The sequence below is a fragment of the Carassius carassius genome, chromosome 50 (genome assembly GCF_963082965.1).
Source record: "Carassius carassius chromosome 50, fCarCar2.1, whole genome shotgun sequence".
Classification (NCBI taxonomy): domain Eukaryota; kingdom Metazoa; phylum Chordata; class Actinopteri; order Cypriniformes; family Cyprinidae; genus Carassius; species Carassius carassius.
The window spans coordinates 10,104,491-10,131,336 of NC_081804.1; the positions used below are offsets into that span (position 1 = coordinate 10,104,491).

The following is a 26,846-nucleotide window of genomic DNA, read 5'->3' on the forward strand; positions in this document are numbered from 1 at the left end:
TCTCTTCACGGATGAATCCCGGTTTTCACTATACAGGGCAGATGGCAGACAGCATGTGGCGGTGCGGGGGGTGAGCAGTTTGCTGATGTAAACGTTGTGGATCGAGTGGCCCATGGTGGCGGTGGGGTTATGGTATAAGCAGACGTATGTTATAGACAACGAACACAGGTGCATTTTATTGATGGCATTTTGAATGCATAGAGATACCGTGACAAGATCCTGAGGCCCATTGTTGTGCCATTCATCCACGAAGATCACCTCATGTTGCAGCATGATAATGCACAGCCCCATGTTGCAAGGATCTGTACATGATTCTTGGAAGCTGAAAACACCCCAGTTCTGGCATGGCCAGCATACTCACCGGACATGTCACCCATTGAGCATGTTTGGGATGCACTGGATCAGCGTATTCCACAGTATGTGAGCACTCAGAGCATTTAATAATCACTCTGCTCCGGGTTCACAATTTCCCACGCCACTCCGCGCTCACTGACACCAGAAACACTGCCGCTCTGCCTTTGCTCCGTGGCTAATGTATTTCAGTATGTTTGAAATGTTATGTTCATAATGTAGCCTATATTAAAATCAAATAAATACAATATCAGGAGAGTTTCAAAGAGGCATAGGCTATTGTTTGCAATAGCAATTGTGTGTGAATGTGCTGTATCTGTTTAAATCATGTTTTAACCTGAATATATTTAGTAAAAGGAACAGACAAACTCTTTGAGAACTAGCCTGTAACTTCCCGCTTGGCTATTGCTGCCATTATAACCTTCGAATTTGAGAGATCCATTTGTATCAAGCTATAACTAAATATGTTTAACATGTGAATTCTTGCTAAATATGCTGGTATATTACAGCAGTTGGCATGAATTGTACTCGTGATGGAGCGGTTGGGGGACCAAATGTAAACCACGACGCTCCGAGTTTAAAAAAATCCCCTCCAAGCTCCAGTCTTGCGTATACGACAGCGTGTCCCAGTTTAGGACTGCCTATGCATAGGGCCCGGGATCTTGTGCAGCGCCCCTGCCGTCCCCCAATAAAGTAAAACTGCACATTTTAGAGTGGCCTTTTATTGTGGCCAGCCTAAGGCACACCTGTGCAATAATCATGCTTATTAGCATCTTGATATACTTACATCTGTGAGTTGGATGGATTATATCGGCAAAGGAGAAGTGCTTACTAACACAGATTTAGACAGATTTGTGAACAATATTTGAGAGAAAAAGGCCTTTTGTTTAAATAGAAAAAGTCTTAGATCTTTGAGTTCATTTTATGAAAAATGGGGGCAAAAATAAAAGTGTTGCATTTATAATTTTGTTCAGTGTATATTACACATTATTATATTATTTTATTTCATATTATATTATACATTAAATATATTCATTTTATACATATATATTCTGCTTTGTGACAAACAATGTGTCCCAAGCAAGCTCTTTTAGCTTTTCGAAATATTCATTTTTCGTTGTTATCTACAAATTGTTTAGATAAATTGACAAATCACTCCCTGAAAACATGAATAAAACATGTTTAAATGTCCTCTTTGGATGATATGATGACCTTTCCCAAAGAGAGCGGTGAGTCAATGCTTTGTACCATTTGGGGGGATTTTAACAGTTAAATTTGCTGTGAACATTCATCTTGCTGAATTCAACTGCTTTCAGATGGAAATCTCTGATAGCATGAGAGTTTATTCAGAGACGCCACACTGAATCCATTATCATATATGTTTTAAACATGACCAGCTGCAATCTGATTTGTCCTCATTTGTCCAGTGAAGAACAACAGACTATATTGAATTGCATTTAGCATCTATACACAAACAGCACAGACACTTTCCCAAGCATTCTACAGCACTTGTTGTCTGTGAGGGTCAGTAATTCTTCAAACAAATGCCAGGGCATTGAGAAGGTTTGTCTCCTGCCTGAAGCAGTGCCCTATACCGAGTCCTGGCACAAAGACACTTCTCCGTTCAGAGGACTCTGAATCACTGTACTCAATTACCCTTCATGAGGCACATTTCTTGCCAAAATGCAAACAACAGAGAGATCCGTTTTGCATGAGCGGAGACTGTCATAAGCGTAAGCATCTCGAGGACTCCACTTCTAGTGTTGATTGGGATTCACACTGGCATTCCCTTAGTTCCCTTAGGCTGGGCGTGGGTGAAGGCCGGATACGGGCCTGAACCCAAATGTCATGGGAGAGATGTAAATGGGGGCTGACGAGCACTGCGGATGCTTCTGAACCTACAGCTGGAGGAACTTTGGTATTTTAGAGAATCAAACTTAGCACGTCACTTAATGTTGCTCTCTTCAGGCAAATGCATGAAGACTGCACATCACAGAGATAAAGACTGAAGAAACATGCAAATCATTGCTGCTATTGACTGCTTGGTAGGGATGGTTTGAAGCGATGAATGTTCGCTGTTATCATTTCAGTTTTTCCCTCATAACGTGAGGTCAGAATAATTTTCTTTAAATAAGGCAGTTGAATTAAACTCTACTTACTGTCCCTTGGCCATGTCTTCCAAATAGGCCACAATACAGAGAAAATCGTGACACATGCATGGTGACATCCACAGTCAAGCGTTCTGGCGTGAAGCACACAGGACGCCTGAGGGAGAAGCTGAAGTCCCGTCTCCCTGACTTACCTCATTCTTCCTTGTTAAACAGGGAAGCTTGTGTGCTTTAAGATTAAGTAAGAATTTCAGGGATCTCAGATTTTAAGGGGAGGAGCTACAGGTAGTTTGTTTCCCTTTTCCTTTCAAATAAAAAGAAAATACAGCATCATCTTAGTATAATATGCAGTGAGTTCCAGTAGCTTAATTGAAGTGCATATTAATCTTCCAAATGCATTCATGCAAATATGCATATTTGCATGCACTGTATAAAATGATTTGATCAGTAAGCCATGGCAATTTATGTTTTAACTCATCTAAGTTGAGCAATTTCAACTTTTTTTATATAAGTTATATTAAATTCAACTCAAGTTAATGTTATTTAATGACTAGTATTTTTGATGACATACAAATATGCAATTTTTTTTTTTTTATAAATCTGCATGTCATAAAAAATAATGATCAATTAGAAACAATTGTTTGATATAAACATTATTTAATTCACACACACGTGAATTAATATATGTGTGAATACGTTTAAAATTTATGTTGGCTTTTTTTTCTCTACTAGAGTTTTTTAAATATTGTAGAAATAAAAAGTGAAATGTTTCCAGATTTATAATTTATACACATATCTCACGATAAGACATTATTCAAATATTTGTGATTTACAAATGGAAATGCAAACATTTCTCTGTGTTGGTATGTTTTTGTTCACCTTCACCGAAAACCACAGAAGCAGCATTTCAGTGTTTCAGGTTTCGTTCTAGCTGCATACTCATGAATCTTCCTCTTCTTGATATCATGTTTCTGACAGAAACATGCACTGAGCAAAAATACAGCATTCTATAGATAGACCAGAAAACAATCCTATCAGATTCTGAGGAGCACGTGATGCGATTTTTCAAAACGTGACATATGTCGAGCACATCTGCAGGGCATCCGTATTATTACCAAGTGTGTCAAAACCTTATGGTGAAAATCTGTCATGTGTCATGAATGTTTGGGTCGCTGCTTAACAGGCAGAAGCTTGCATAGATGGCATATTTCCTCTCTGGGTACATTTAGAGTTTCCTTGACTAACCTTTAAATTGAAAGACTGTGGTTACATTTAAAGGCACAGAGACACATACAAAGCTTTTTTGGGAGCCTTTTTATTTATTTATTTTTTTTGTCTACATCTGTTTTTGTCAATCTGTTTGGGGGACTTTATCTGAAATATGTCAGCAAAGAAAAAAAAATTACAAACACTAAAAAAAAAAAATTATAATTCCTTCGCAAAAGTCAATGTATAATACATCACAAATATTTATCTGATCTGTTTTTGTGACCTTTTCGTATAATTTCTCAGTTTTATTATGATTTTATTATAATTATTATTCTTAAAGCATTCTGGCTTCCACACCAGCCACATTTCTTTCAAAGTTTATATTCATCCTTTGGGGTTTTGAGGCTCAGACAGACAAATGTTTGAAAAGATGTGCAAGACAGCAGGAAATACGAGCACTTTTAAACAATGTATTTAAAAAAATACAAAGAAACAAGCTCTGGGGCGAGACAGACTTCTGGTGTAAAGGCACTGTGAAATGGACGAAAAATTCTCTGGTGTATTTCATTGGCTACTGGAACTGAAAACAGTTGAACAGAAAACAATCGAGCATACGGTCTTCCATAAGTGCCAATTATTGTTTTTGGTTACAAGTCTTATGGGATCCGAATGTTTTGTCATATAGCATTTCTCATGACATTTATTGTGTGTTGATATTAGCAGATTTTTCTAATTTTTTGCTAATTTGCTAATCAAAAGACCAAAATAATGGAGTGTATGAGGACATATCAGAGGAGGCCAAAGGATCTTATGAATCAAAAAGAGGTGAGTTGTAGTAGAGAAGGCCAGCCTCCCCAAAATTAAGAAAATCAAGCCATGAAAACGAAGCAAAACGAAGCAAAAAAAAAAAAAAGTCCACTGCTTTAGGAGTAGATTTTGGTCAGATTGTATGGGAATGGTCCCGTGAAGGTGGTCTTGTGTTTTTTTCTATTAGTTTTTGTCTTTTATCGGTATAGCTCGTTGGCTATGATGTCTTGTAGTTGCTGTCTCAGTTCTCTGAAGCTAGGACGCTCCAAAGGGCCCAGAGTCCAGCACTGCTTCATGATGTCATACACCACCGCCGGACAGCCGTCTGGGGCCTCCATCTTGTAACCCTTCTCTACACGCGGGACAACCTCCTTCAGTGGCTGTAAGAACAGAGGATGAAGGACACAATTTAGGAAAAATGTGCTGATGTAGACCACAGAGTCCTCTACTGGTAGAATAAAATAATGTGGCATGTGCAGAAATCTTGCAAAACACTAAAACATATTATAATTAAGTTAATATATATATATATATATATATATATATATATATATATATATATATATATATATATATATGCCGGGTTGTTTCATATTTGACCAAAGGTTGGGTTGAAACAATCCAGCATTTTATAGAGTATTAATTAAATTAGAACATTATTAGTAAAACTGTAATTGAAATAATAATACCAAAATGAAATGTAATTATAAATGATATAAAAACGATCACAAATGTATTTTTTATTGGTAATGTTTGTCATGTCTCAGATTCGAAGAGACTTACAATTCTTGGATAAGGTACCCGACCAAAGGAATAGATCTCCCACAGTAAGATGCCATAGCTCCATACATCTGACTTAGTGGAAAACATCTGTTCCAGACAGACAGGCAGAAATAACAAAAAGATAAGAAGAGGAGGTTTTTAAGATATCTCTGTTTGAACATATAAAAAGCAAAGCGGACACCACACCTTCTCCCTTAAGGCCTCAGGTGCAGTCCACTTAACAGGGAGTTTAGCTGTATCTTGAGTAGAGGATGCTTCCTTGGTGAGGCCAAAGTCACTGACTTTTGCTATGTTGTCTTCTGACACTAAAACATTACGAGCTGCCAGATCCCTGTGCACAAAGTTATTCGTCTCAAGATATTCCATCGCCTTGCAGACATCCCTGAAAAAAATTAAATTAAGAAAACATTTGAAAATGTAAAAAATTGACAGCCTCTTTTGTTTAAAAATAATTTATTAATATTATAATTACAGATCAGACAAAGCAGGATGGGTGCCAAGGTTAAAAAATATATAAAAGATGTGATAAAAAAGAAACTCACATAGAGAAATTGATCAAACGGTCTCCACCAATAACAGTGCGTCCTCTGGAGCGCAGATAGTCCACTAGACTACCCTGAAAACAGACATTAAAATAATGCTTCGCATGCTATAAAGATGCATACATCCATATACTGGATACATAATTCTCTGTGACAACACTGACCTTGGACATATACTCAGTGACAATGAAGAGGCTGCCCTTCTCTTCCACGATCACCCCCAGCAGCTGAACCAAGTTAGTATGCCGTAGTTGCCTGTAACAATCAACGTGAATATTGATATTTGAATATAAAAATATTAAAAGTCGTATTTTTATATTTGATTGGGGAGGACATACGTCATGACAGAAGCCTCTGCAACAAAGGCCTGTGCCGTTGCGTCATGTTTGATACACTTCACTGCTACTTTCTTGCCTCGGTAGTCTCCGACCATCACATCTAAGAACCAAAAAGAGCATATTTTTGAGCATAAATTAATGTAGTGTACTTCAAGATGCTATTAATATATTCGTGTTCATTTTTATAAGCTTTTGTATTCATTTATAAGCTTAAAAAAAAGTCACATCTTGGTCCTGAACCAAATTAATTTAGATTCAGTGATCTAGGTCATATTTCTCAAAAGAAAAAAAAAATCATCTGTACCTCCAAACTCTCCTTTTCCAATAGTCTGGTTAAGCTTCAGTTCTTTTCTATTCAGAGCCCAGCCACCTGTGGACAAGGACGATTAATGGTCCTATTAAAATATCCTTCATTAAACAAACCTTGAAGCCATGCAGAAACATAATTCACTATAGATCGAGAAATTCAAATGCGAGTATAGTCAAGAAGTATCTTACTCCTCGAGAACTCATCCTGGGCCGCCACAGACCCTTCCATGAGTTTAGGTTTGATAAGTCTGGTACAAAGTCCATCTGCATCTTTAGTGTAGTGCTGTTAAAATGTACACACACAAGTTAAGATAGTTTACAAAAGAAGTACCATGGAAGTATAATGATAAACTGTTAATGTTAATACCATGCTACATTTAATTTTGAACAAATGAACATTTGACTAAATTATGGAAATCAAGATGCAAATAAATGCACTTTATATAACTGTAAAAATTAAAACGAGGCTTGAACGTGCTATTTAAATGGACAATAACTCATGAAATATATTGTGCTTTTAAAACGTTTTAAGAATAAGCACATCCAAAGCAGTAAAGTGTGATGGCCAGCAGATGTCGCTGTTTATGCATCTTCTATTGATTCCGCGTGCGTTGCGTTTCCTCTCAGATGAACACGTCCACACAGGCGACTACATTCTTATCATTTCAGTGCTGAAATACGCGTTTGTGATTATATATGTCTGGACGCTATAACCGCGAGGCCAGACGATGAGATAATATTGTTACATGATAGAAACGGCATCGATTGGACGGTTGAAATGATCTGGAACCTGCGCTCGTTTCCTCTTTGTCACTTCCTCCTTATCAACTGTTCCAGGAACTGGAGCGTGCGTGTGTGTGAGCGCGCCGCTGTTACACGCGCGCTCAAAATAACAACACATTTGCAAGACTACACTCCAACAAACGCTGCAGCAATTCTTGGACGCACTAATAATGTCCCTGACCAAATATTACTTCAGTTTCTAAAGTTAGGAACTGTCATGAATTAAAATTAATATTGAAAAACGTTTTAAAAACATTTTTATTAGTGGCCTACACAATAATGTCATGATCTAAAGTTTGTGATCAGTAAGGGTTTTCTAATGTTTCTAATAAAGGCTGCATTTGTTATGGTTTTTTTTTATTCAGGATTGTTTGAGGAGTAGATATAATTTTATTTTAAATGTAAGTCTTTTGTAACTATAAATATCTTTACTTTCACTTTTGATAAATTCAGTGCGTCCTTGCTGAATAAAAGTAATTTAATAAAAAAAGCTGTTAAACTTGCACTAATGAGCCATTACAGACAACAGTGGACAGTATCAATTTGCAGCTTTTATTTTGAATATCTCTCCACTGGTTTTCTGTTGAATTTTATCAGTTGTGAATTGTGGGAAGGATATCATCTGCGGTCGTTTAATCACAATGAACATAAAGGCTCATTGTAGACCGTTTAAGACTTGTCCACTTCTTTGTAAAGTGCACAAATGTTCAGCTGAGTCTGTAAGGGTGGGAGGGAGAGAGTGAGAGGGCGACTGTAGCCAAAATTACAGTAAAGAATGTGTGGAATTCCGTAATAGAAAGGGTGAGGAGAGACTTGAGGAACCCATAGGGCCTCTGACCACTAAAGTCACCCAGACCTCAATCGAAAATACCCAGAGCAGTACAATCAACACTAAACCGAGGAAGGATCACTGGTTAATCACACAGACCATCCCTAGTGAGGCCAATGGACAGTGGAATAAAAAAAAGATATGTACAATTATACAAATGAGTTATTTACATTCTACATCTATGTAAAGCAGTTCTTTTTAAGCCTCCCTTTTCATTAGCGGTGCAGTCATCATGCCTCGTGCTACAGGCTTGATTGTCACATCAAATGATGAGGTGTGCAATGCCCAGAGTATGAATGATGGACTCTTCTAATATGTGCCACTTAGCAACAACCCAAAACACCCAATGATCTGCACAGAAATGCTAAAACCACTCAGAACACCTTAGCAACCATATAACAACACTCTGGCATCCAATAAAAAGCTTGTACGTTGGTTGCCAAAGTGGATTTGCACATGAAAATGGAAGTGGTGTAGTATATATATATATATATATATATATATATAGTAATTAATAAATATATATTACTACAGAAAATTTAAAGTAATTTTTATATATGCAAAAAATTACTATATAGTTTTTTTAGTATATATAAAAATAACATTATTGTTATTATTCTTAGTATATTATACTATATATAAGAATACCCATTTCAGTTTGCTTTCTCTAAAGTATGTTGTAAACAGTTCCATGTAAATACAGTGGTTAATGAATAGTAATCAATCAATGTTTTTTCATGGTATGCTTAATATTTCAAAATATCATGGTATTACATCTGATGCATCACTGTGCCATAATATTGCTCTGGTAATCTGTTATGTAAGAAATGTTCTGCGAGTTAGTGTGACATTCGACTAGAAAAAGCTTAATTTCACAGCTCTTGTTTAGCAATGTCATTTCCTCCAGCAAGCCTGGACTGAACCTTTGACCTCAAAGCACAAGGTTTGCCTGTATAAAATTGTTTCTTGGAGTCTATCGTAAATGCTTGGTCCATGTCTGTAGCCAGTACGTCTGATGTGGACTGACTTCCTGTTAGGGCTATTTTTGTATCTGTGTGGTGATCAATTTGAAAATGTTGACGGAGGCGGTGAGAGGACTCACAGGAAGAAGCCTGTTGGTTTCACAACCCACTGGGCTAACTTTGGAATGTACTTGTGCTGACCATTTACTGTAAGCATTTTACCAATCACCCATAAGACCATAAATAGACCTCGTAGTTAAGAAAACAACAACTTTAACCAGGTCATAAGCCAACAACCCTCACCTCCATGAGCTGCATGAGGTTTTCAAAGTACTCCTCCTCATCAATGGACAGTTTGCTGTTGTGGTAGATGATGCGGTAATGCTCCACCTTGCCATCGCAGCTGACACACAAGGTGTAGTCGCCAGGGTAGTTTGTGCTCTCACGCACCAGGAAGAGGCCTGTCTCTGGGGGGTAAAGCAGCCTCTCGGCCTGCTCACGTGTGATCTTTCCATGGAACCATCTGAGTGACCACAGATAAAGGACATTCGTTTGCTCTGTTCAACTTTTACTAGTCATATCATTACATACTTTGTGTTCCTGTGGTCTGATGAAGAGGAGTTTTCAGTCAGTTGATGAACTTTATAAAGTGTAAAGTGCATAAATAAAATCTGTAAGCATTACACAGTTCCACACTTACTAACGAATGACTCTCATGAGCTAGTTCATTTAATGAACCCAGAATTTACTGTTTTGAATCAGTCTGATGCTTTGATTCAATATTCAATGAAGAGGCCAAAAATACTGTTTTTTAATTATTATAACAAACAGTTTTGTGATGTTTGAATAAGAGTGTTTGCTATATAAATAAATGTTAATGTGGAGTTAACATCAGCCAGTTCTTTTAATGAATAGGTCAAAAAGACTCATGAACCCACAAAGTTATCATTTTGAATCGTGTTGCGCTTTGAATCATGAATCTGACATGTTTTTAATTTGATATTGTCTAATTGCCTAAATTCTGGATAAATGCTAAATGAATAAATGTAGTCTAATTCGCAAATTAATGATATGAGCTGTTTCTGTAAATTAACTGATGAAAGAGACTTTGAATTTGTGAGTTAACATTTAATGCAAAAAACAACAACAACAACAACAAAACGGTTGCTGTATTTTTCATTTAAAAAGATCAAATGTGTCCCAAAAATTGTTTTTAACATAAAATCTATTTCAGTTATGAATTTACCGTATTAATTAAATCACTGTATTCTGATTCGCAAATGACTCTTAAGAGTCAGTTCTTTTAATTAATCGAGTCAGAAAGACTCATTAATTCACAGATTATCAATTTAAATCAGTCAAATGCTTTAAAATTATTTAATGAAGTTGTTCTTCTGAATATATTTAAAACAAGAGATTGAAAAAAACCAATGTCACAAATATTGCATTGTTTTTAGTATGCAGTCTTGACTGAATGATGAGAGAAAACTGTACTGAAATAATAATAATAATATTATTCATAATTTTAAATTATGACAAATTGCTTGTGATGTTCCTCATTTGAAAAATGCTTCAGATAAAATTAATAAACGCAGTCCGATTCAGAATGTCTCTCATTTGGTGGTTCTTTTAACGAATCAGTCCAAAAAAAAAAACTCTCAAACTTGTGTTAACACTTTGAATCACTACAAACAGTGTTGCTGTAATGGTATTTGACCTCAAAAACACTCAAATGTGTCACCGTAGGACCAACTATCGGGAAAATCTAGTAAAAAACACTGATTCAAATACATAACTTTGTGCACAAGACTGAGAAATGGAAGCTAAATTACAGGCTTCCAAAAGAAGTGCTGGCCTTGCCTGGCCCTTCTGCGGCTTCCCTGGCATGACAAACATCCAATCTGTATCTCCCAATTACCCACACATATACATACACACCATTGAAAATAAACCAAAGCTGTGCACTTACCAAAGACTAGACAGCAAAAAAAACGACCTCTACTGTCATACTATGCTAAAGACAAACACATCTAAAACTAAACCTTCCATTACAAATGGCTAAAAGCAGACATCCCGATCCCATACATAAGGTTTGAAGGACTCGACGCTGCAAGCTAAGCTTGTCTTGCCATGCTAAATAAAACTGAGACATCAGCTTCATTATATCCATTGTTTCTTCTAAAAGCAGCAAGTAATTGAAGAATATCACATGCTCTCTTACGACTGAACCCTAATTGTGATGCATGTCTCTGGCCTTTGCATATCACATGGTGAGAGAAGGACATTTTCCACTGGCCTGAGTGCTGCCATTTGTATAACACTCTGATTTCTCCTTGCTTTTTTAAACAGCTGGCCGATTCAAATGAGTCCTTGGTTTGTTGTGGTGGACCAGAAAGCAGGAAGACATTTGTGTATTATTACAGATATACTATAGTAGGTGATCTCTGATTATATCAGTGATAAATATAGCATGCTATTGTTTGTATGTATAAACACTCTCTCTTATAATTTAAGTAAAGATCAGTGAACACAAAACTATCTTATATATATAAAAAGCATTGAACTATGTACTTACGGCATGAGACTCAGTTTACCGCCTGATTTCACTCCTTCTCTCTTCTGAACGTAGTTTGCTGGTATGGTACCCTCTCGTCCTGCTGAGTTTTTAGCTTTGTACCAGTTTGGATCCTGGAAGGAAGCACCAGCAAACCAATTGTAAATGAACAGCTGCCCTAAAATGAAAATGTGTTCTTTTATATTTAACCTTCATGTCATTCCAAACCCATATGACAATTTCTTATGTAAAACCACAAAACAAGATATTTAGCAGGATGTTCACGTTGCACATTTCAATACAGTAAACATTTATACCTGACTTATCTATTGTATGGCACATTTATGATATTTTCAAGCCATTTTGGGACCATGGCAGCCCCTAGTTCCTATTCACTTTCACTGTACCAGGGTTTCTGAAGGATTTTTAAGCTCAAATGTAAGACCTTTTGAGAGCTTTTTTAAGACCTGCACAAATAAAATTACTACCGTATGAGAGCGGAAGGGCAATGTCTACAGTAATATGTTAAACTGTAAAATGACTGTAAAACGCATGATTTACAGTTCAGATGAGAGTTTTCACAAAAACAAAAGGTTTTATATGATACACTTTTCAGACTTTAAAAGCCAAAAGTATTAATTAATATATTAATTGAAACAATTCTAAGCAATAAATTAGAAAAATATATAAATAAATACATTTTACTGTTTCGATTTTTATAATGCATTATCTTCAGTTCATAGCGGGGTAAAAACATGGGTTGAATTTTACATTGGTCTGAACAAAAACAGCCTCAATACTGTGTTCCTGCAACACCAGAGCATACTTATGTTAAGTATGCCTTTAAAATATACTTTGTTGGCACACATTTCCTCTAAAATCTTTACAAATACTTTACTGTCAAATGTTTGTGGTAAGTTTTCACAGAGAGAATTAATTAAATATAATCAATAATTCATAGGAAATACCATAGAGAAATACATTTATAATGTTGGTAAATATTCTAAATATTTCTATTTCAAATAAATGCTGTTTTATGAACTATTTATCAAGGAATCCTAAAAAAAAAAAAAAAAATCCGTTTCAACAAAAAAAATTCAGCAGCACAACTGTTCTCAATATTGAAAATAAAACGAGTGTTTCTCCAACAGAAAATCAGCATATTAGAATGATTTCTGAAGGATAATGTGACACTGAAAACTGGAGGAATGGCTGCTGAAATTCAGCTTTGCATCACAGGGATAAATTACATTTTAAAATATGTTCAAATTTATTCAACCACATTTTGAAAATGTAATATGTTACAATATTACTGTTTTCAGTAATTAAATTCAGTTTTATCTTTTACATTTTAAAATTAAAAGGATAATTTTGAGGGACTAAATACATGTCATTCTTACATTTCAGAAATTTACCTTAGTTACTCCAATTATAGTAAGGACATCCCCTTTGCACATAGGCAAGTCCTGCTCAGCCGTTCCAGGGAAGTTGTACCTGGCCACACACTCAGTGCCCGGAGGCCAGACTGTCTAGAGAGGGGAATGGGATAATAAGGAAAAGCCCTTGATGTCAACACAAGATGCTGTATAAATGAAATAAAGTCATGATTTATATAACATCCTAATGGCAACATTTCAAGGTTTGCGTTACCTCAAAGGTAGACATAGCTGAGGGAAGTCGTCCTCTCACAGTCGACCCGTTTCAGCCGGTAACATCAGAGCTGAGGCTGAGGCGTACAGCTGCAGCCAGAACTGGCCAAAGATCTATGAATTAAAAAAAAATACATTTATTCATTATTGAAAGCACTTTAAATTCAAATAATAATACCATTTAATCCATCACTTAAAAACATTAACACTTGCAAAAACAATACTAAATCCTGAAAAGGGGTTACACGTAAGACAAATTTAAACAATGACTCAAAATTAGATTTACCAAGCATGTCAGCAAACACAGTTTACCAGCAAATAAGGTTCAAGCACACACACTTTCAAAGGGGAAGTGGCGGCTGTAGATTTTCCGATGCCTCAGACAGGAAGAAGGGCTGAGCAGCAAGCAGGCTTGAAAAAGCCTGTTAAATATTCAGTGTGAGCAGAGGGCATCAAGCCAGCCTTAAAACAAACACTTTACACTTGGAAAAGCCTCTACCTATAGCCTAGACTAAAGCTAAATATACTGATGAACAGTGTTGGGGGTAACGCACTTCAAATAACACGGGTTACGTAATCGGTTTACTTTTTTCAAGTAACTAGTTAAAAAAAAATTTTTCTAGGAGTCAGGCAATGTAATATTGCAATGCATCACTTTTAAAAGTAACTTCCCCCAACACTGCTGATGAACCTATATGACCAATAATGGATCTTTTAAATCGTCAGAAACTTTATATAGGATAATAATCACAAATTAGCTCACTTCTTGTTTTGGGAGTATAGTCGTAGCCAAAAGTTTTGAGAATTACATAAATATTAGTTTTCAAAAAGTTTGCTACTAAACTGCTTTAGATCTTTGTTTCAGTTGTTTCTGTGATGTACTGAAATATAATTACAAGCACTTCATAAGTTTCAAAGGCTTTTATCGACAATTACATGACATTTATGCAAAGAGTCAGTATTTGCAGTGTTGGCCCTTCTTTTTCAGGACTTCTGCAATTCGACTGGGCATACTCTCAATCAACTTCTGGGCCAAATCCTGACTGATAGCAACCCATTCTTCCATAATCACTTCTTGGAGTTTGTCAGAATTAGTGGGTTTTTGTTTGTCCACCCGCCTCTTGAGGATTGACCACAAGTTCTCAATGGGATTAAGATCTGGGGAGTTTCCAGGCCATGGACCCAAAATTTCAACATTCTGGTCCCCGAGCCACTTAGTTATCACTTTTGCCTTATGGCACGGTGCTCCATCGTGCTGGAAAATGCATTGTTCTTCTCCAAACTGTTGTTGGATTGTTGGAAGAAGTTGCTGTTGGAGGGTGTTTTGGTACCATTCTTTATTCATGGCTGTGTTTTTGGGCAGAATTGTGAGTGAGCCCACTGCCTTGGATGAGAAGCAACCCCACACATGAATGGTGTCAGGATGCTTTACTGTTGGCATGACACAGGACTGATGGTAGCGCTCACCTTTTTTTCTCCGGACAAGCCTTTTTCCAGATGCCCCAAACAATCAGAAAGGGGCTTCATCGGAGAATATGACTTTGCCCCAGTCCACAGCAGTCCATTCACTATACTTTCTGCAGAAGATCAATCTGTCCCTGATGTTTTTTTGGAGAGAAGTGGCTTCTTTGCTGCCCTTCTTGACACCAGGCCATATTCCAAAAGTCTTGGCCTCACTGTGCGTGCAGATGCGCTCACACCTGCCTGCTGCCATTCCTGAGCAAGCTCTGCACTGGTGGCACTCCGATCCCGCAGCTGAATCCTCTTTAGGAGACGATCCTGGCGCTTGCTGGACTTTCTTGGACGCCCTGAAGCCTTCTTTACAAGAATTGAACCTCTTTCCTTGAAGTTCTTGATGATCCTATAAATTGTTTATTTAGGTGCAATCTTAGTAGCCACAATATCCTTGCCTGTGAAGCCATTTTTATGCAACGCAATGATGGCTGCACGCGTTTCTTTGCAGGTCACCATGGTTAACAATGGAAGAACAATGATTTCAAGCTTCACCCTCCTTTTAACATGTCAAGTCTGCCATTCTAACCCAATCAGCCTGACATAATGATCTCCAGCCTTGTGCTCGTCAACATTCTCACCTGAGTTAACAAGACGATTACTGAAATGATCTCAGCAGGTCCTTTAATGACTGCAATGAAATGCAGTGGAAAGGTTTTTTTGGGATTAAGTTAATTTTCATGGCAAAGAAGGACTATGCAATTCATCTGATCACTCTTGATAACATTCTGGAGTATATGCAAATTGCTATTATAAAAACTTAAGCAGCAACTTTTCCAATTTCCAATATTTATGTAATTCTCAAAACTTTTGGCCACGACTGTACACACACTCACACACACACCCACTTTCAGGGTTTTTTGTACATCCATTTTTTGGAGACTGTCGAGATACTAAAATATGTGAAATTAAATAAACTAAATAACATTAAAGCTGTGATACACTTTTTTTTCTTTTCATGCTGGTCTATTATTGCGGCAGATTTCAGATAAATATGCGGGTCAATCAGATGTTTCAATGCCAGACTGATTCTTCAGGTCCAAGTCGCCACCAGATTAGATCTAGTTCTGTTAACTCAAAGATCTGGCTCTGTGAGACTTTTTTCTTCATCTTAACATGAGGTTAAATAAAGCTGTGGTGTATCACAAATAAAAATATAATTACTACGAAAAAAATTAAGCTCACACCACAGCTTGAGAATTGAGAACACCAGAAATGAGAAGTAAAAAAAAAAAAAAAAAAAAAGTTTCACTTTCCTGGTGATGAGCAATGTGAATCTGAAAGTTATTATCGCTCTCTTTCCACTATGACAAGTTTTGTAGGGAGAAGAAACTTCTGAACAAACTAAAACAAATGACACATGCGAGTCTGCCATCCTCAAATAACACCCTCATGGGAACAAATTAGCAGGCAGATTTTCTGGACGATTTCTCACGGGAATTTAACAACACCTGGAATCAGAAACCAAATGTACCAGAAACATTTCTGCTCGACATTAACAGAAATCGTAGCTGCAACCGAGCAATTAGTTCTAGGCTGAAATCTAACAAATAATCTATTACACAGAAAAAGTGCTTTAAAAGTCCACATAAAACAGCATTCCCAACCTATTTTGTTTCATAATGTGATGTATTTCTGAGCAAAACAGAAAATCCAACGAGAAGAGAAGGTGCGGGACTGGATTTTATTCATCGATGCCATTAATTCGTGCACAATACGGTAAGGAACGGTCATTAAGAAAGTAAATAGGCTGTGTTTTGTTGACTTTAAAGTCTATGCAAGTGTGTTTTGATACCATTTGCAGGCATTTGCAAGTTTTCTATCATTCTTTGCGTGGAACAATGAAATTCACACCAGTTTAATCCTCCCACAATATTTTCAGAAGAAGTGCAGTGTATGCGGCATGCTTGTGAACTAGATATGATATGACTCTGAGCGCGTTGACCTCTTTAATATGTCAACCAACACTGACTGCCAATCTATTCAGTTCAAAGTATCTCTGGCTTGAAAGCTGCAGCAAGCTCCACAACATGAAGTCACTTCCTGCATGAGCTGCTGAGACTAAAATGGTCTTCCTGTATTGGTACGCAGGCATCGGTGAGTGATGAGCACTATGGGTTGAAGGGTACTGGTAAGAGTAGCAGACAGCAAAAGGGGCACCAACAATCCACAGAAGCCCTCACAGTGAGAATATAACACACTTTCCTTTAAAAACAGTCTACACCTGCTGCTCTGATAACCTAATTTTATATGTGAAATGAACTGTGCAATAAAAAAAATGCCACAAGTTGTCTGCAAGAAGTGGCAGGAAGACATTTTGTTTCAACTGAACTAACCTCCTCTTTACAGCACTTGCCAAAAAATGCAATGAGCTATTAATATCACTCACTCATAATCCAAATGTTTGTCATTTGAAGCTACCTGTGCTTAACAAGACACTTTATTAGTGCTTTTTGCTAAGGCGTTCATTATTATTACTCATCATCACATACATCATTTAACACATATATTCGTTTTAGAGATGTGAACAGTACCTCTAACCTCAAGCAATACACTTTTGGTACAGAACTCAATCTGAAATTGTACTCTAGCATGAAAGATGATAAAACAAAACAAAAAAAATCCCATTGATTTTCATTAAAGGGTCTGCACATAACACATTAGCAACCACCTATAAACAAATTTAAATTATATGCTAACCCGAAAAATGTGAATTAACAGACTTGCATTAAATAACTTGACTGTCACACTGACATGAAGCTGTGGAAATCATCCAGATGGTATTAGTGAGTATAAGCTCACCCTAAACAACCGTAACAGAGGGAAACAAATGATGAATGATGATCATGTGAAAACACCTAAATAAATAAAATGTGTGCCACATCAAAAAAGCAGATTACTGCCAAACCTGAGCAATATCCAATCACAAATACAGTTAATTTAGAAAACAAGAGTTTGACACTCAAAGAGGAATGCATCCACCAATCAAAATCAATGAGGCTATTCTGTGATCAGAAACAATTTTGGGGTGTGCCTTGGCAAAACCCTTGTTATAAATGATATCATTGTTTAAGGACTGCATCGGCAGGGCTACGCCTCGCACAAGAGAACTTTTCATTCCTTGAATCTCTAAAAACTTGCAGCAGACTTTTGGCGGCCAGCAGGCAATTTACTGGCACTAAACAGGAAACTCTGGTGGCTTGAAGATGACAGGTCTACGGAAGTTTCTAGAGGGTATGATGCAGAACCAGACTTTGACAAAAGTGTCTTTGTACGCCAGAACTGGACACTCCAACCCGGCTTTATCAAGGCTGAGTCAAATGGACATCGACTTTGGTTTTAAGGACAACTTAAATTATCCTTAAAAATCCTTTATGCAACTGCACAACAAGCATAAGTGTTTAGTAAAGGTATTGAGTAGTCTCGCATAGCCAGACCTTCAGTCTGATGGCAGAAGGTCTGGGAACCTTGGCCGCTTTGAATGGCTAAGGCCATTTGACTGACAGATAAAACAACAAATCATGTTTTGTTCCGTGGCACGTCATGTTTAGGGGCGTGAAAATATCCCCACAATAACAGACTGTGTGTAAAAACTCTTAAACTTATTTGAAAGATTCTATGCCGCAAACTTAATATTTCACATACATTTTCAAATTCAGTATCTCAGAAAATTAGAATATAACTTAAGACCAATACAAAAAAGGATTTTTAGAAATCTTGGCCAACTAACAAGTATAAAAATTAAAAGTATGAGCATGCACAGAACTCAATACTAGTTGGGGCTCCTTTTGCCTGAATTACTGCAGCAATGCGGCGTGGCATGGAGTCGATCAGTCTGTGGCACTGCTCAGGTGTTATGAGAGCCCAGGTTGCTCTGATAGTGGCCTTCAGCTCTTCTGCATGCTTGGGTCTGGCATATCGCATCTTCCTCTTTCCATAATCTATGGGGTTAAAGTCAGATGAGTTTGCTGGCCAATTAAGAACAGGGATACCATGGTCCTTAAACCAAGTACTGACAGCTTTGGGAATGTGTGCAGGTGCTAAGTCCTGTTGGAAAAAGAAATCTGCATCTCCATAAAGTTGGTCAGCAGCAGGAAGCATGAATTGCTCTAAAACTTCCTGCTATACGGCTGTGTTGACCTTGGACCTCAGAAAACACAGTGGACCAACACCAGCAGATGACATGGCACTGCAAACCATCACTGACTGTGGAAACTTTACACTGGACCTCAAGTAACGTGGATTGTGTGCCTCTTCTCTCTTCCTCCAGACTCTGGGACCCTGATTTCCAAAGGAAATGCAAAATTGACTTTCATCAGAGAACATAACTTTGGACCACTCAGCAGCAGTCCAGTCCAGTCCTTTTTGAAGCAAGATGCTTCTGACGCTGTCTGCTGTTCAAGAGTGGCTTGACACAAGGAATGCGACAGCTGAAACCCATGTCTTGCATACGTCTGTGCGTAGTGGTTCTTGAAGCATTGACTCCAGCTGCAGTCCACTCTTTGTGAATCTCCCCCACATTTTTGAATGGGTTTTGTTTCACAATCCTTTCCAGGGTGCGGTTATCTCGAGCGCCAACCTCCCGCTCTCTCTCGTGAGGCCAATAAGGAAGTGACTAAAACCGCAATTCATCGACTGGCCGCTTGAGGCTGGCTGCAAAAGGGAGTCAGTTCCATAGACTCCCCATGTTAAAATGCCCAACTTTACAGCAGGAAAAAAAATGTTTACAGCCTGGTTAAAAAAATGATTTTGGTCTAAATAGCTAATTTTGCCCTTCATGACAACTGTGAGGGGGTGAATTTTATTTATAACTCATCCGTTTAAATTATATTAAGACTTAAAGTTCTGCATAATTAAGGGCGTAGCCACTTGAGTGACAGGTGGATTGCCGCTGCTGACACTGCCGTCGTGCTAGGTGGGTGTGGCTTCAGCAACTAGCTCCTGCCTTTTTGCCCATTTTTGATTGTCCGGCAGAGTCGCGCGGTGACACGCTGCTCTACACACTTTAGGCTTCAAAAACACCCTTCAGGAGACTACGGGTGACGTCACAGACACTACGTCCATGTTTTTATACAGTCTATGGGTTATCCCTATTGCTTGTACACTTTTTTTCTACCACATCTTTTCCTTCCCTTCGCTTCTCTATTAATGTGCTTGGACACAGAGCTCTGTGAACAGCCAGCCTCTTTTGCAATGACCTTTTGTGTCTTGCCCTCCTTGTGCAAGGTGTCAATGGTCGTCTTTTAGACAACTGTCAAGTTAGCAGTCTTCCCCATGATTGTGTAGCCTACAGAACTAGACTGAGAGACCATTTAAAGGCCTTGCAGGTGTTTTGAGTTAATTAGCTGATTAGAGTGTGGCAGCAGGTGTCTTCAATACTGAACCTTTTCACAATATTCTAATTTTCTGAGATACTGAATTTGGGATTTTCATTAGTTGTCAGTTATAATCATCAAAATTAAAAGAATTTTAATAATATATTATAGAATAATATATCAGTCTGTGTGTAATGAATGAATATAATATACTAGTTTCACTTTTTGAATGGAATTAGTGAAATAAATCGACTTTTTGATTATATTCTTATTATATGACCAGCACCTGTAATAAGTTTGAAACCACTATTAATTTGGTAAAATATAGTAATATTCTTAATATTCCACTTTGTGGAATCTGCTGGTGTTGTCATCTGCTGGTGTTGGTCCACTGTGTTTTCTGAGGTCCAAGGTCAACACAGCCGTATAGCAGGAAGTTTCCACTTTAATATTCCACTTCATCTTTGATTTTTGAAAATAATTAATGTTATTATTAAACCAATTAAGTTTAAATCAAGCAAATATAAATGCAAAAATGATTTACAATCTATTAAATTTGTTAAAATGTAAAAAAAAATATTTTTTTCTTTTTAGATTACTGGTGTGTGTGTGTGTATACACAGTCATACACATTAACTTTAGACTTTATCATGTCTAAGATTCCATTCATTTATGATTAATTAATTATGGTTAATGACTTTTCCAGACCCACTTTACCTCTCATAAGCCCCTTTCACACTGCCATTCCGGCAAATACACGGGTAAAGTGTTCCGGCAATTGTTCCCGGGTCGCTAGATTTTGCACTTTCACACTGCCAGTGATTACCCGGGATATGTGGTACTTTCATACACAACCCGTAAAGATCCCGTAACGACACGTGACATCAGGGCGTGACGTGTAATGTACGAGTCGAAAACGTTAGGCACGTTATACTTTCACTGAAACAAGCGAACGATCTCGGCGTCAGCGCGGAAAGTGAAGAACTAACTGATCATTGCTTCATTACAGTTTGTACATATTTTTTCGTCGCGAACGTTGATCTTCCTTCAAAACAGCCGGTAAAAGAGTCGCGAGATAACGTGTGTAATCACTTCGACACGGCATTAGATCTAGCTTTTGTTCAAACAGCGCTCGTCCTGGGATGTTACTAGGTCCCCGACCCGGGTTCAATGCCGGAATCAATCCCGGGACGTGGTTGCTTTCACACAGAAGGCGACCCAGCAATTTTCCGGCAATATGCCGGGTCCTATACAGGGGCTATACAGAGGCCGTCCTGATCATCTTTTCAGTTTGTTCCTGAAACAAAGCCTGCAGGCTATTAAACCAAATGCCTTTAAATGTCACACAAAACGTCATACACTGTGATTTATACTGTTGTGTTCAAAGCGAAGCACGTGTGAGAGCAGCAGTGAGACTCAGTAGGGGACTAGGGAGGCATGACTGTTTCCTTCAGGCCACACGAGGAACCAGGAAAACAACTTCAATGAGAGAGAACAGAGACGTGATGTGCTCAGAGATAGAGTGGATTCCAGCCTCACAGCCTTTCATCCCCTAAACCCATCTACTTCATATCCTCTTAACAAAACATCTGATCTATTAGAACGCTTACAAAATACTTCTATGGGTCAGCGTACGATCCTACCCCAATGCTTGGATGCTCTTCAGTCCTCCCATTCAGCCACAAATGGAGCATCTTTCAGCATGTTCATTTAATGAGTACAGTCAGTATGTTTCAGGAGGGCCGCTGAGATATGCTCTCTATTTTTAGATCCGTTATGAAGTTCTAATGTGTCAGGGTTTGTATCCATGCTCAATATCAGGCATTCATTCACATATATTTGATGATCTTCAAGGTTCTTCAGAAAGGCTTCACTGAACAAAACTGCTTTAGTCTGTAGTTATGACATAGATATAGGAAAGTTACAGTATAGCACAGACATTAGTTAGATAGACAAAAAGAAATCCTAATCCAATCCTTCTGATGTTAACAAAATATGCTGAAACAATCTTTCAATGACAAAAATAATTGTACATTAATATGATAATCATGATGATTCCATCTGAAACAGTTACTGTACCACAATTGTACTATTTTTTGTAAAGGCAATCATTGCATTTGTGCCGCTGAATGTGTATGAGAAGATGAAAATGATATAAGTGAAAAGCAGCATTATGATATGTGGGATTCTTGTGCGCTAGGGCAAGATCCAGCAGGTTGAGAGATTGTGACCTCAGGTATTCTGCTCAACTATATTCTGCACATCACACAAAAGTTTCATGAGATTGCTTACTTGGAAGCTGATAAGACCAAACTGAGCACACACAGCCATGCTATCATCTCATCTTCTTAATAAACAAATTAAAATAATACACACAAAACAAAAGGGCTGCTGAAAATTCAGGTAAGGAAGAAACTACATTTTAAAATATATGCAAATAGATTTATTTTATTTAGATTTATTTTATTTAGATATATTGCATTTGCGATCAAATAAACACAGCATTGGTCATTCTTTCAAAAACATGAAGTAAAAAAAAAGAAAACTGGCCCCGTGATTCAAAATTGATAGCATTTAAATTGTGTATATTATATATATATATATATATATATATATATATATATATATAATTTTTGAATTATGTGGCCTTTAATTTATAAATAATAACCTTCATTTTAGATCATGTTAAACATTATTAATAATTAATTGCAGTAACAAAAAGCCACTATACTGTTCAACAAAATAATTACATATTTATATACAGGTTATTTTAGTAATAATCCTCATGGACACTGTGATCATATGGGAGGCCCACCAAGAAATTGCTCATGCATGTCATTAATATTCATGCACAAATTTCCATGGTGATGGAAGACAAAGCATTCCTACAAAGGCCACAGGGAAATGCAGTGTAGGGGAGGATACTGAGAGAATAACCATTTTCATTCTGAAATATTATCATTATATGATAAAATATTACTGAATATATTTAGTTTTAACAAATAAAAAGCATTAATTTATTATTACAAATAGAAATAGAAAAAATATAAATTATATAAATTTCATAAACCTAAAAATGATGTGAACTAAGTAAAGTGAGATTACTCATATATATATATATATATATCCACCTTATAGTAAATTTTTCTCATAAGATTGGAGATTATTATTTAAAAAAACAAAGACCCCAGTAAATGAGGGTCACATTGGGTGTATATCATTAGCCTTCATAATAATACCCAGTTATTTCCTTCAGTTCTGTTACCACAAGGCTTTTTAAGCTCCACAGTGTCATGGCAGGGGGCGTCTCACATCAGCTTGACCCAGCAAACGCTCTCCCCTCTGGGCAGAGCTGCTCCTCCAGCTCCCTTTGATGCTTAATTACACTGCTCTGTCATCTACTGACAAGCCACTGTGACAGTAGAGATGACCAGCATCAACAAGGTGAGCTCTACAACCAAACATGAAACTAGAACAACTTCAGTTTAGCTCTGATCCTCTAACAGAAGACTTGGCAAATAACATAACACAACATTTATGGTCCTTTTTGCAGCTGGACAGTATCTGTCCCCTTATTTTGAAAGGCAAAATAACACTGCAAAGAGATTTGACAGCAATGAGCGGTATCAGTTTCCCATGTCAGGCTCTGTAAGGAAGTGTTGTTATAAAACTGAGCAGTATATGAGAACATGTAAAACTGACTACTGTTGGAAAATGAGAAAAAAAAACTAAAGTAGTAAAACAAAAGTACTCCACAAAATGCTGAAAGGACTGCAGTTTAGAAGCAGGGGAAATCCCTGAAATCAGAAATACAGAAAGACATTAATTCTGACAGACACTTTGAGATGCAACCAAGCTCAACTGAGCAGCTCTTTGGTGTGAATTAAAGGAACTGAACAGGAAGTGCTGTTTTCATGCTCTTCAAAAGAGGGGCTCTGCTTTTAACGGCCATCTCTGAGATGACAAGGTCAGCTGATACGGTTTTAAGCGAAAAAAGAATGAATGAAGGCAGAAAATAGTTACACATATAATGATGACAAAGAAGACATTCTAGAATGGCTGCCCAGTTGACAATTCAACCAAAAAAATATTACAAATCTAGCATAACTTCTCAAATCTCATGTTGTTCCAAAGCTATAGTAAGTAAAAAGTACATTTTTAAAGAATACACATGGGAACTGGGTCTGTGAAGCCCCAACACACAAAAGCACCATAAAAGTACCTTAAAAATATCCATATGACTTTGCCCTATATTCCGAGTATTATGACTCCTTGAGGTAGAAGCATACTGAAATCTAAGTCGTTATTTCCTGAAAATCTTCCCATGCTCTGAAGCTTTAAGAGCTAATGACTATTAAATACCAACATTATTAAAAAAGCAGTGTTTTTTTTTTTAAGTATAACTGAGATACTATTATAGTTTCTACTAATATTTTACATTTTAGTATTAATTTTAGTTCGTTTATGAATTCATTTATTTATTTTTGTGTCATTTTTAAATGTCTGTATAATTTTTATGAATTTTACTTCTGTTTTAGTTTGTTATTTTAGTAAATAAAGTTAAATGGATTTTATTTAGTATTTTATTATTTAATATATTTTATACTAAATGAAAATGAGAAATGTTGGCAACTAGCTGAAATATAAATAAATTTGAACATTAATATAATCTGAGTTCATGTTTATTTTAAGTCCCTGAACATAGCATATAATAAACTGGGTAAAAAGACACGTAATTGCCAACACCACCAATTTTGTCAAATAAAAGTCATTTTTTTTAGCCCATTTTAGAGGTTTGCTGGCAACCACTGGAATAATGTGCATTGGATATATGAAATCTTTTTATGAAACTTTTACTGTCCTAAGCATTACAGTCCACATTCATTTTTATTATGTAAAAAAACAGTTTTTTTCAGTTTGGTCTGGAAATTCATTAAAAAAAATTGTAAATAAAGAGAAAGTCATATTTGAAACATGACAGTGACAATTTGGGGAACTGGTCCTTTAAAATCTGCACTTTAACAGAAGGAAGTGACCTTTGGATTTCAACCTTTCTAAATCCATCTCATTAATATTAATGAAGGCAAAACACACTGAAGCCTTTCTACAATGATTTGAATAACTGCCTTTTTATCATGGGAATTTTTTCTTGCTCAAATAACATGTAACGTAAGTGACTGAAACTGTATGTGTTTACTAGTAAATGCTACCCTTGTGTCCCTTAACAGCTATAAAGAATTGAGTGTCTGCCACCAAATCTCCAGTTCAATCCCACATTCAGATGGTGTTATTAAACACTCACAAAACCATGACAACATAACAATCCCAGGATGATGCTGATGGACAACAGCACTGCTGATCCAATCAGGACTTGCAAAGAGACAATACATCTCAAACTGGGACTAGTCCAAAGCATCTTGCACAGATGCTTTAAGTCAATTAACAAATCATGAATGACCTCCAATGCAGGAGCCTCAAGTGGCTCTTATTTGGACAGCTGGGAAGCAGACCCTCGCATTCAAACTGAGAAACAATGTGCCCATTCTTAGACATGCAGAAGGTTGAAAGAAGCAAAAAGGTGGTTAAGATCAAGCTGTAATATTGGCATAATACATAATACAAAACAGTACCTATGTGTTCCGTGGATGATCAGCCCTTGATGTCCAAAAGCCTTAAAGTTAGAGATGTTTCAGGCGTGTCCACTAAGTCCATGTGTGGGTCAAACCCACTAGATCGTATCAAAAGAAGATTCAGAAGCAGTCACTCACACATTCAGCAAAACGGATCTTCCAGAGAGCTTTACTCTAACATCAATGCAGACAAAAGATGACCAGCTCGTCCTAGAATACAAATATTATCCCCCAAAACCGTTAAAGACTGCAGCGACTGAATTCTCTTCAATTTGAAAACATGGCGCGTGAGGAAACAAACGGCTCGGCTTAAAAACACAACTGTTGCAGCGTTTCACAAACGGTAAAATTCGATCAACGTTACGCCGCCTGAAGCGAGCCGTTTGTATGCGTAACGGAAGCGCAGCACACCCAGGGGCTACAGCTGTATTTTACACACACACACACACACACACACACACACACACACACACACACACACACACACACACACACACACACACACACACACACACACACACATACATACATGCATGCATGCATTCAGCCACTTGAAAAGGAAACGCACTTCTTCAGACAGCCCCGTGCGTAGTGCGCATGTGCGTGCATTGATAATTCTACTACGGAGAAGGCTCAGCTTATGAATGTTAATTAATTTACGAGATGTGATTTGATGATAGCAAGACGTTGGTAGGTGGGCGGCAGGTTGCTGGCCAATTACGAATGTTATAATGACGGCTCGTCAATATTAATGAGACTGCGTAGGCGGACGCTCCAAGAAGGTTACCAAGCAACGTCATTATACATAATTAATATTTATAAGCAGCCTTTTCCGTTGTAGGATTCGTAATTTCGCATTTGGAGACTGGAGCGACAGCACGCGCTTTTAAAGAGAATTGCAAAGACAAAGACATTAAATTCATACAGAATTGTCAATGTAAATAATACAACAGTCATAAAGTCATATTTCCATTCTCTTTATTTATTCAGTCCTTACACTTAAAGGTTGACATTGTAAGGTTTCCAGCTATATCAGAACAAATGTCACTAATTCACAATTAATGGTAACGTTGTTGTTATCTAAACCAGAACCGAATCGTGTCTTGACTTACACAACAAGTGCAGAGATAAATGCAAAATTATGCAATGCTAACAACCTTTATCT

General features: G+C 37.2%; 1 protein-coding gene across 1 annotated transcript; it reads right to left on the reverse strand.

Annotated features, from left to right (window-relative positions):
* Positions 1–4,118: 4,118 nt before the first annotated feature.
* Positions 4,119–26,351, reverse strand: LOC132133059 (tyrosine-protein kinase CSK-like). The gene is made up of 14 exons (XM_059545753.1): positions 26,199–26,351; positions 25,682–26,105; positions 13,226–13,338; positions 12,991–13,104; positions 11,597–11,709; positions 9,325–9,544; positions 6,637–6,730; positions 6,443–6,508; positions 6,139–6,238; positions 5,965–6,055; positions 5,801–5,874; positions 5,445–5,640; positions 5,259–5,345; positions 4,119–4,855 (listed from the first exon to the last, which is right to left on the reverse strand). The coding sequence occupies exons 3-14, from the start codon at positions 13,238–13,240 to the stop codon at positions 4,673–4,675; spliced, it is 1,353 nt and encodes a 450-aa protein (XP_059401736.1). The 5' UTR covers positions 13,241–13,338; positions 25,682–26,105; positions 26,199–26,351; the 3' UTR covers positions 4,119–4,672.
* Positions 26,352–26,846: the final 495 nt, after the last annotated feature.